Source organism: Erpetoichthys calabaricus, chromosome 4 (assembly GCF_900747795.2).
Source record: "Erpetoichthys calabaricus chromosome 4, fErpCal1.3, whole genome shotgun sequence".
In the NCBI taxonomy this organism is placed as follows: Eukaryota; Metazoa; Chordata; class Cladistia; order Polypteriformes; family Polypteridae; genus Erpetoichthys; species Erpetoichthys calabaricus.
Window position 1 is genome coordinate 246,656,360 of NC_041397.2, and position 11,691 is coordinate 246,668,050.

At 42.0% G+C, this 11,691-nt stretch overlaps 1 protein-coding gene across 2 annotated transcripts in view; it reads left to right on the top strand.

The window, feature by feature from the left end:
• Positions 1 to 11,358, top strand: part of LOC114651236 (uncharacterized) — a 118,942-nt gene extending 107,584 nt beyond the window's left edge. Inside the window, exons 1-2 of one of the 2 annotated variants that reach the window (XM_028801179.2) lie at positions 968 to 1,084; positions 8,143 to 11,358. In XM_028801179.2, the coding sequence (XP_028657012.2) occupies positions 8,179 to 11,280 (3,102 nt within the window). In that variant the 5' untranslated portion in view covers positions 968 to 1,084; positions 8,143 to 8,178 and the 3' untranslated portion in view covers positions 11,281 to 11,358. Of the gene's footprint in view, positions 1 to 967; positions 1,085 to 8,142 lie in introns of those variants that run through there. The other variant, XM_051926183.1, reaches the window with a different exon arrangement.
• Positions 11,359 to 11,691: the final 333 nt, after the last annotated feature.

The following is an 11,691-nucleotide window of genomic DNA, read 5'->3' on the forward strand; positions in this document are numbered from 1 at the left end:
CTGTGTTCGGATTCAGCGGGTTGGGAAATGGATGGATGGATGGATGGATGGATGGCTTAGTTGTTAAAAAAGGTTCACAGATTCAATTAGTTTCATGTGTGTTCCCCGAGCAGGTCCGCATGCATCTGCTACCAGAGTAACTTTTGGATTACACCGTCCTGTTCCGGATTAAACAGGCTTGAAGAGAGATGAATGAATAGACTGTCAAGTCACCCTGAAATAGAACTAATGGCCTCCAAAGTAAATGGACAGATAACTATAATGCCCCCCCTAAGTTGCTTCTAGTAACAAGCTGTGCTACCTGTCTAAGATGAGTTGAAATCTGAGTAATCGATGTAGACCTCAGTGTTAATGCTTGCAGTGCACCATCTATTAAAATGTATTTTGTAATGCATGTAGTAATAAATTGCACTGCATTTGTCATTCCAGCAGATGGCACATCACAAACATTTGTAGTAGTAAAATGCATTACTATGTCTCTAGAGTGTGCATATGTCTCTGTCATATGTCATTTGGTATGGGATTCATGAAAGAAGTGTTAATGTTTGTGATGTGCCATCTGTTGGAAATATAGACATGGTAACCAGACGGACCCAGAGACACTTATCCTTTTATTAAGGTGGATATAATAACATGACAATATTTAACTAACAATAGAAAGCACATACTGTGTTTTGTCTATTTGTCTGTCTGCATGAAAACAACTCAACTCCCAGTGGACAGATTTTTGAAATTTGACACACTTATTAAAGGAAATCTGAGCACTTCAGTTTTCATTGAGAAATCTCAAACACCATGCGCTGTACACATTTTTGAAATTCCAAAATCTCCCATTGAAAAGCATTGGCAAATTTACAACTTGTCTACATTAAAACAGAGAAACATTCTTTGCAACATCAGCTATGAATTACTTTACTGTTTCAGTTTTACTTTCAATTTGAATTTCTTTTTATATTATTTTCTTTGACAGACACTCCTGATGGCAAAACATTGCAGTCGTGCCCACTGAAGCAAGTGCACTTTGGATGGGGCGGAGTCAGATGTAGGAGGGGCTGGATGGCAGAGTATTATCTCTATAACTAAGGTACGATGTTAGATGTTGATTTATTTATTCAGTTGTCACATAATGAGATCCTTCATGTATTCAATACAGTAGTAAAGATGTTGTTCATTTCTTCATCACTGTCCCCTTCTGTACCAGAATGCAGTGTTAGGGCTCTTTATGTGCCTTCTGCATTCAACACATCCCACGCCTGGCACTCGTCTCTCTGGCTGTGTGAACCTCAGTCACATCAGCTCACTTCTCCTGCTCTTTGAAATTGGTGCGGGTAAGTCACATGATGTTAATGTCTGTAAAAGTTCAAAATCAAAGTAACTTAAATTATGTTCAAATGTATGAAAGATGGTTCAGGGGGCGCTTTATCCTACAGTGCCTAAATGTGGACTCATTATTTCTGTCACACTAAAAACACCCTCATGGCTGTAATATCCAAAAATCACAATAATTTGATATTTATGTTGGCAAAGTGTCACAATGATCCACTATCAGGTTAGGATGCAGCCAGAAATTTTAGCCTGAGACTTTGGCACAGATTTAAAATCTCCATTGGGTATTTTTATTATGTTTCTGTTTTTTGAATACAAGTAGACCCTCCACTCCCCACAACTAACAACAGCACACCAACCTTTTCATCACTTGAGTTGGAATCTGCTGTCTACAATTTTAATGCACAATATTGTAAAGCGGTATATAAAACCACATTTTATGTACTCTACTAGGACATGTATTTACATTATTTTACCGCTCAGTGTTGCAAAAATAAGTAGTAAACAAAATTTTGATAGCACTGTGACCACAAAATTTAAAAAAATTTCGTTTTTCAAATGAGCGAACCATGTCTCCTTGTGCACCTGAGCGTCACACAATGCAGCGATCTTTTCCTGAAATTAAACATTTGTGTGATCAGCTTTAGGTATGGCGGACAGAGCAGCGTGTGGGGTGCTGTTTCAGTTCCAGTTAGAGACTCACCCTGAGACTCCAGCGTAAGTCATTTCACCCTCAAGTGCTTCAATTATAGTAACGTTTTGACGACTCGTTTCTTTTGATAAGATAACTTAATACATTCATCCACATCTATCTCTATTGAAGTGGAATGTGTTGCTCCTTCCCTGACTGTAGCACATTCTTTCTGCATGTTCTCTGGACAGTTAAGGACATACTGTTAGCATCATCACTACGTTTGTGACATTCAGTGAAGATAAGAATGTATATGAATCTTAATTACGTTGTTGGAACGGCCATAAGTTATACTTCAGGGGTAGTTCAAGCCCTAAATACCACCCTGGCCACACCCGTGATGACTGACCATCATGTCTGCCCGGTTTGGCTCCAGCTCCCTGTAGCCCTGAACTGCACTGTCTGGGGACAGAAGTCATTAATGATGGTCAGGTTTTCTGGGTTGTTTCATTGTAATTAAAACTGGAAACATTTAAGCAGCATTTCATTAACAAGCAGAATAGGTTATGGCCAAGCAAGTGAGTTTTCTTGCATAAAATACCACAGAAAAGGACGCATTCATCATCACTTGTTTTGACTTTGTGTCCACATTTCCACTGTCCGGTCACAGGGAGCTGAAGCCTACCTAAGGGAATGAGATGGCAGGTCTTCACTGGGCACACACACTCTCACACTGCTGCATGTCTGTCCAGCTAAGCCAGTGACAGGACAATGGACAAAACCCCACAGGAGACACTAACCGGGCTGGCAAATGAATTCATTGCAGTGGTTTTTGTAAAGCTGCAGCCAGGCCTCCATGCTGCCACTCAATCTAAGTTTACCTGCCTTTCAATTCTACACTTGATGTTATCAAAAGAATCAGGTCCGCAGAACGCCTCGGGCCATTATCAAATGAGCTGCCATGTAATTTTCTTGTGAGAAATGTCAGTTTCCCATGAAACTTTTCTTTTGGCTTCTGATCAATTCTAGACTCTTAACCTAGGCAACTGTTCACCTGGTGCTTGAAAGGCTTAAACAATTACCACAGGAGGAAGTGCAAACAATCCACTGTTGGAGCTTGTGCAACACGGAGAAGCGTGTTTACGTGCCAAGTACGAGGTGTGAGAGGAATGTCTTCTCCAAATGCAAATAAACCATTTGAGCCTGCAGCACTGGAGACAGCCGGGCTCAAGCTCTCGACATTCTCTTCTCGGATATTTGTGAACAGGCAACGTAATCTTTCACTCAGAAGCCTGCCATCATCATTGTTCATTTTCTCAGATTATTTTTATGTATAACTTAGTGCAGGGTTCCTAAATACAACAATCTGCGACATGCAAGCTTAATTGGACATTTAAATTTTTGTTTTCCTCACTGGTTCACTGCTTAGCCAGACGATGTACTCAGAACCTGATCAGATGCACGATGTGCTCTTTAAGGTTATCATCAATCTACCTCATCAACAGAAGATGACGCGGTCGTGCATGTCGGGATTACATATATAATTAATCTTCTATTACTTATTTCTTATTTGTATGATTATTTCAGTGTTTGCAATCAGGTGCATCACCATTTTAGTGCTTTCAGTCACTCCGATGCTATGTGTATAATTTTTAAATCCTCGCAGGTGAAAGGGGGTTGTAGGCCACAAAAAGACTGTGTGGGTTGGCCCCACGCTAGTGATCGCATCTCGGGAGCCTCTTGAACCCGCAGCTGCTGATAACGTGCCTGAGGGATGAGCCAGCGGATGAGGACATAACACACATTTAGCAAGGGGTAGGTGTATAAGTGCGTCAGTGCTTTTATTCCACAAATGCTTTTAAAAGACAATCCAAAGAAACAGTAAATCGAAGCAGTGCTTCCTCCCATTGTGGAAAGCATACCCCCGGTCACAGACAGACAGACACCAGAATGTCCAAAACACACTTCTTTTATTTCTTTCCGCACCACAATGCCTTCCTCCTCACACTCTTTCTTCTTTCTCTTTCTCTTTCTCTCCGCCTCTCCCCTCCTCACAAGCTTCGTCTCCTTCCTCCCAACTCTGGCTCCTCTTCTGGAGGGAGGCGGTCCCTTATATACTGACCCGGATGAGCTCCAGGTGCTCCCCTTGATGACACTTCCTGGTGTGGCGGAAGAGTCCAGAGAGTCCCTGGAAGCACTCCGGGTGCCCCTGGGAATTCTTCCGGCAGCACTTCCTGGTGTGGCGGAAGTGCTGCCATCTGGGACTTCACAACTGTCTGGGCGCCCCCTGGTGGTGACCACGTCCTCCGATAGGGATAAATGTCCGAAGTCCGGTCCAGTGGCCCATAAGCAGACCCGGGCGGCTGCCCCCTTGTGCCCCAGGGCAAGTATTGTCCATCACGGGGACCATCCAGGCGTCCCGGCTGGGTAGGGTCCTCATCCATCTGGGACACATGATAAATAAATAAATACATAAAAAGCAAGTACATCATGGATGTTAAACACAATCCAATAAATAGTCCTTTAAACCGAGGTTAAAATCTCACAGGCTAGGAAACTCTTCTTTTAAATATCCTGGTGTGTCCCTTCATCTTGGCGTCTCCACTCCTCATCCTGAGCAGACCTTGCAGGAGGAGAAGACGCCAAACTGACAGGAGTCCACCTTCCTGGACTTCTGCAGAGAGTCGCCTGCACCACTTCTTCACTGAACCGCTCATCTGGAGCGATCCTCTACTACAGGACCCTGAGCATTGGCCACCCGCTCCCCTGAGGGGCTCTCATCATGGCTGCCTGCCTCCTCTCTCGTCTGCTCATTCGTTCTTGCACCAGCTCTCTGTCCTATCTTCCTCCCTGCTTCTCTCTCCTCCTATAACTCCTTTTCTTCCATCTTTTGTTTTTCTCGATTTCCCTTTTTCTCGAGCCATCTCATCCTCATATGACTCCTTGGGCGCGGCATCCCAGTCATGCACCGCAGGAAGCCGATGAAGCAACTGAGACAGACGGCATCCTCACGTGCAGGTGAGTCGCGGCCACTTACCTCACCAACCCCTCGCAGCTGCACGAGCGCGCACACCCACAGAGATCGAGCCAGCCAAATAAACTATGAACTTTAGAAAGAGAGAACTATGAACTTTATAAAGGAAGAATGAATTTATATTAACAAAAAGAAGCGCAAAATGACAAAAACTGCGGTAAACTAGGAATTATAAGCAAAAATCCAATAAACCAAAACTGCTAAACCTCCAACAATCAATGAACCTCTTGTGTTAACATCTCATCTGTCAGAGGAGGACAGCAGACCCTCACCAGATCCATCATGGTGGTCCTTCTTCTTGGGGTTCTACCTGCAAAACATAGGGAATGTGGCACTGAGGCTCACATACACAATATAAAACAATATTAGCAAAAAAAACTACATTACTGTATAACAAAAATAATAATTCAAAAACAACAATAAAGAGGAAGATGTACTTAAACCAGGACAGAAACCCTGGATGAATCATAACAGTGTGATTGCTAGGTATACAATATAATTTATTTTTGTACAGTCCAAAATCACACAAGAAGGTATGTGATGCCGTGTCACAAAAGATGGCCACTCGCTATAAATAGCATCCAAACTCTGTAAAATTACATTTGTGAAAGAAATGCGTTTTTGAGGACTTTTCTTTAAGTTCTAGTTTATATATATTTTTTAATTTAGCGCAATCCTTTAAATTTAATCATCACTTTATTTCCTTCACTTGTCAGACTTTGGCTATGTTCTACTCTTTTGTATTATCTTTAAATTCTCTGACACCTGATTAAATTATCCAGGATTTATGTGGGAAAAATACACCTGGTCACAACAATGCAACTGTGCTAAGACTTCATAAAAAGGATCAGAAATCTTTGCATTGATCCAGGAGCCTTGTCCATTAGACATGCACTTTTCTGGATGCATTATCTGACAGTTGAAGGATCGCTCAGATAGCTGCAGTGGCTTTCATTGTGACATTACTCTTTACCCTAATGGATAAGTCAATGTCCACCTAAACTCAAGCTAATATTTGAACCAAGGTATGATCTTACATTTTAAACTTACATGCTACAAAAAGACTTGCTTATCAAACTTGTTCCAGAAGTTTGTTTTTTTTTTAAAACATGGACTTCAAAAATTGCTTTAGTATGAAATTTCAGTTAAGCCTCCATAGACATTCTGGTTTAATGAAAGCACACCAGATGTATGTGACTGGACGGCAGACCTCCAAAAAAAAAAAAATTCAACTAAAAGAAAGACATAAGCCTCACAATCAACATGGAAAATGTGAAAGAATAATGAATCTGCCACCTTCCCTAAATGCCGTTTAGAGTGAGCAGCAGACTGGAGCCTTTAAACAGTTGTGCCCACTTCATTGCAGGCCTCTCAACGAGAGTGCAGCCATTTTTGAGAGCCCATAGCATTAAGAGAGTTCAACCTGTTCCATGTTGATTAGTATGTCCAAGTCAGAATTTCACTGTACTCTCTCCACGTGACAATAATGTCATCATAAACCTATAAATGAAACGGATGTTAAAGTGCAAGGCCATTTGGACTTGCTGCAGGAATTTGGCACATACAAGCGGAGCACTTTAAAGGAGGAACATCGATGCCTAACTTAACCAACGAGAGGATTACTTACTGTAACATTTGGGTGAAACCATCAGTCCTAGAGACTGGAAAGACCTTATCATGATCTATCAGCTGAAGCATTGTACAGTGACAGCATGAATTCATATCGCTTTGATTCTTACTTCACATTGTTATGGTCAAAACAAACTACACTACACTAGCCTGAAGAACTTGGCTCACTCCATAACCCTTCACAGTCACTAAAAGCACTTATTATTTTAACTAAACTCTAATGGGTACAAGCACCACGCCCTTGCAAACAAAAATTAAACTAGCAAAAACAGGATTAAAATATCAACAGCCGGTAGCATAAGAAATACAAAGAAATAACAAGCAGAGGCAAGTGCAAAATATCACAAATTACTAAGAAATGACAAAGTCAAAAGATCACAATACTTGATGATCTTACCTTGACATGCTTTCATTGTGAGTAAAAACCAGAACCACCGTGTCCAAAGAGTCACATGACCATGTCCTACAACATCACATGCAGACCCAACTGACCTCACTCATGTGACATTATGCCATTTTGGACACCATGGATGATTTAAACATGCAGTGGACGTGACTGAGCTTCCCACTAAGTGGAAAGTAAGCAACCAAAATGAGATGATTAAAAACGCATGAACAAAGTCTAAAGAAAGAAAACTACACAACCACTGAGTCATTAGTGATACAGACAGACAGACATGCAGAGAGACCCCCACCATGGAGCCAATAGGCCCCAGCTCATTGGCATTAGTATGAACGCTGCATCTGGGGACGTTGGAAGGCAAGCAGAAATGAAAATAGAAAATGGTCTGTGCTTCACAGCTGCCTTCACTCCTTCACCATGTGGCAATGTGGTGAGACAAACAATACAGAATAAACTGTTGTATTTATTTTAATTTATACCTTTGGTGTGGCCTTCTACACATGCAGTTGCCACAGATGGAACGACATGACAGAGTGAATTTTTACTTTACATATTTGTAGCTTGCTTATCATGAGCTGGATTTATGCCACAGCCCGGGACCCCACAGGACACAGGGTCCTCCACATTATTATTTACTTATGAGTATACATAAAATGTTCTATGGTCATACATAATTTCCATTTCATACGTAATTTCCATATTGCGTGGTCATACGTAATTTCCGTTTCAAACGCGAAAAGAATTTTATATATATTATATATATATATATATATATATATATATATATATATATATATATATACAGGTATATATACAGCTCCCCGTGACCCTGTGTTTGGATTCAGCGGGTTGGAAAATGGATGGATATACAGTATACAGCTACGACTGAGTCACTAGGTATGTCACAATACACAGATGGTGGTCACAAGCATGCACCACAACTGTCTAAGCTACAACTGAGAATTTGTGTACAGGCAGTGACCATCTTAATATCTGAATAGCTTCGTTTTTGTACTACTGAAGAACATGTATGAAATGAATCCACTGCAATAGTTTTACTATGGCATACATAGCATTAAGCCATTTATGTCCTTTGCCTTTTTTTCCTTTGTTCCTCAGGTGTCCACTCTGAATAGTTTGAGTATTGCTTGAAAAATGCAACTTGGTAGAAGTGCGACTGCCCACATCAGCGAGGAAGCCTTGCTATTGCCCGAACTGAAGCAAGTTCTTCAGGACCTGGAGAGTCTACGACAACAGCAAATCTCTGAGCTGGAACGAGTGGCAAAGTCATTTCAAAGAGCTTTATTAGGAGCACAACGGCAGAAGCAATACTTGTTGAACCGGGTAGAGCATGAGCACCGTGAGACAAAGCGCAGGCTGGGGCAGCTGCAGAAGGACAATGAAAGGGTCCTGCAGCTCAGTTTGGCTCAGATTGATGAGAAACTGCAGTGCATCTCCCAGCTAAATGGAGAGATGAAGCAAAATCTAGATAGAACGTGTGAAAAGAGTTTAAAAGAGAAACTAGAAGAGCTGCTGCCACGCAATGTGACCTTGAACTTGAAGCGTGTGAGTTTCCATCCTCATCCTGACCCTGTTCTGGTCTTTGGGGAAATCAAAATCCAAACAGAAACCTTACACCTCTCCATACCAACTGTTGGAGGACTACAAAAAAAGAAGAGAGACTTTTCAAATCCTAAAGAGATCCCTGAGGAAATGAATCAGACAGGGACCCTTGGTGACCCTCAAGGAAATAAATGTATATGGAAAAGCACAGATGAGGAATGCAGTGCTCTGGAAATGGGAAAAGGTGTAAGTGAAATGCTAGGTAGACAAGTTTCAGGTGAAAGTGATGATCTCAAAGAATCTCGCTCTAGGGTCACACGAGTTGTGAGGAAGATCAAATTGTCTCCAAGAGGTGATGCAGGAGAAACACAGCTTACGATGCCAACACAGGAAAGTCAAGATCATTTTCAGGATACACAGGAAACAACTGGCACTGCTCATGTCAATGGTCTCCCAGTGAATACTCCACCTTTAATGGGTTTGGACTGTAAAGTAGAGGGCAATGGCCCATTGAGAAAGGTGGGAGGTTTTAGCCAAATGAAAGTGGACAGGGGGACTCTAAAGTATTCCCATTTGTCCAATGAGCCTCAGCTTGACAACGTGCAGCCTAAAGGATATTCCACTACTGTGCAAAATGGGATTAAAGATGACAAGACAGATGAGAATGTCCTAAGTAGTAACAGTTGCCTCGGACTGGATTCAGACTTATTTCAGGCCATTCCAGCTTTTCTGAGTGATGGAGAATCAGAGCAGGAATTTGAGGAAGAGGGAGACATGAACATAACATCATCTAACATAACAAAGGATGAGGACTCTCCTTTTTCTTTTCGAGATTTAGCCATTTTATCAAGCCGTCTGCCATCTGGTCGACAGGCTAAGCCTCCAGTTCATCCTGTCCACTGGAGGTCTGTAGAATCTGTTATCAGTCCTAATTTCCAGAGAACAGGGAGCTTGGCTGAGATAGGCAATAACATTGAGAAGACTGCTCAACAGGCAATGATCGGCCCAGAAAAGAAAAACATCAGGGTAGCGTCATCCACAAATTCACAGAAAGATGGAAGTTCTGTGAATTCTGAGGCAGAGAACAGATCTAGTTTCAAAGATGCAGGTTCCACCAAGGTAAAAGGGTGGCCTACAGGAAAGCAGTCTACTTCCATGAATGTCCAAGCCGCTCCAATCAGTAAGAGCTGTTTAGACCTGTCCCTAGGTCACATATCGACATTTAATACTTTCAATAACTCCGATAACTCTGAGAACCCAGCAGGAGAAACCCCAGAAAGATTCATCAGGGTGCCATCCCCTACTGACAGTATTGATTCATCCTACACTTTCATTGTCAGTTCTCCCAGGGATTACAATAGCATTTCATGTCACGCAGTAACAGGACATCGTCTGTCCAAATCAACAGTTGACCTTTCTAGAAGAGGTCCACCTCTAATAGAGACCAGAGATCATGAACAAAGAAGGAAAGAAAGTGGGAAGGAAGTGAAAAGAGGATGCAAAGTAGATTTAGCTGTGAGGAAGTTCACCAAGAAGCATGTGTCAGGTCAAAGACTGAATGTGCACACTTCTCAGGGTGAACTGTCAGATAAGCGTTCATCTCGAGCGCCGTTCAAAAGCAGCTGTCATGTTTACCGAAGCCCTCATCGATCTTTTTCCAGATCAGTCTCCATGTCAGCAATTGAAGTTCGGCCAAAATATGAAAATGGATCTGTGAAGATCCGTACATCCCACGCAGTCAGGGGAAAGCCATGGTTGTCAAGAACAAAAACAAAGGACACAAGTGCACATGTGGAGAAGGACATAAAGGAGGAAACTAGCAAAAGAAATATGGAAGACCAAGGAGTTTTGATTATGCAGTTTGGAAAACTCGGTTCAGGTCGTGCTGAGCTGAGTCTTCCAAGTGGGCTGCATGCAACATCACAAGGACAGCTTTACCTAGTCGACTGTGGTAATTCACGAGTACAGGTGACAGACGCACGAGGTAATGTCCTCCAGCAGATAACAGTCCAGAAGAATGAAGCATTGCCTAACCGTGACCGCAACTACCGGAATTATTTTGACGTTGCTGTTAACAGAAAAGGTCTGGTCGCCCTAAGCTGTGCAGCAGAGCGAATGCTGCTGATATTTAACAGACATGGCCGCCTTCTTCAGGCCTTTGGAGGAGGACGGGATGACTTGGATTCCCCAAGGGGAGTTGCTGTCAATTATCATGATGATTTTATAGTAGCCGACATGCGACGTGGCACTCTCACTGCTCTTCGGCTAGAAACTAGTACAGGGCGCAGGCTGGACCGTACTGTAGTCCCTGGTTTCAATAAGCCTTACCTAGTGGGTAGCAATCTGACCTCAGGCCTAATAGCTGTGACAGAAAGGGGAAAAGAGGATGAAGGTGGGGCCTGTGTCAAAGTGCTGGGACCTGACTGGAATACCATCAGGGTCCTGGGCCTCAATGCAAATGTTGGACCTGTGCTGTCTTGTCCTTGGGGTGTGTGCATAGATATGGAAGGTAACGTTCTGGTGGCAGACTGGAGTAAGGAACACACAGTCCTGATTTATCCTCCTCAAGGAAAAGGTCGACCATTGATAACTCAGGGACTGAGTAGCCCCAGAGGCCTTGCTCTGTTGCCAGATGGACAACTTGTGGTAGCTGACAGCATGCATAATTGTATTAAAATATTTCAGTACAATTAAAAAAAAATACTAAGGTGTACAGTATTATATCATTTTCACAGAATAGTGTGATTGTTCCAAATAAAAAAATGAAGGTGTGATATTCTGGTAATATCAGAAGTTTTTATATCACAATAAGTTTTAGAAAGCCTTGTGTGTGTCAGGATCTGGTGAGGTCAGAAATCGTGTTCATAATGGCAATGGAGCAGAATGTGAAAAACATACAGAAGCACTACTTCTGATTTAATTAACGACGGAAACACAAAATGTGCAATCTCAATCATAGCTTTTGTACTCTCAGCAATTTTAAATAGAATATTAAATAGACATGCACTTGCATGTTATTTTATTATTATTATATATATATATATATGTGTGTACTGTATATATAAAAACCTGGTGACTAATGTGAACAAGCTTATTCTTAATTCT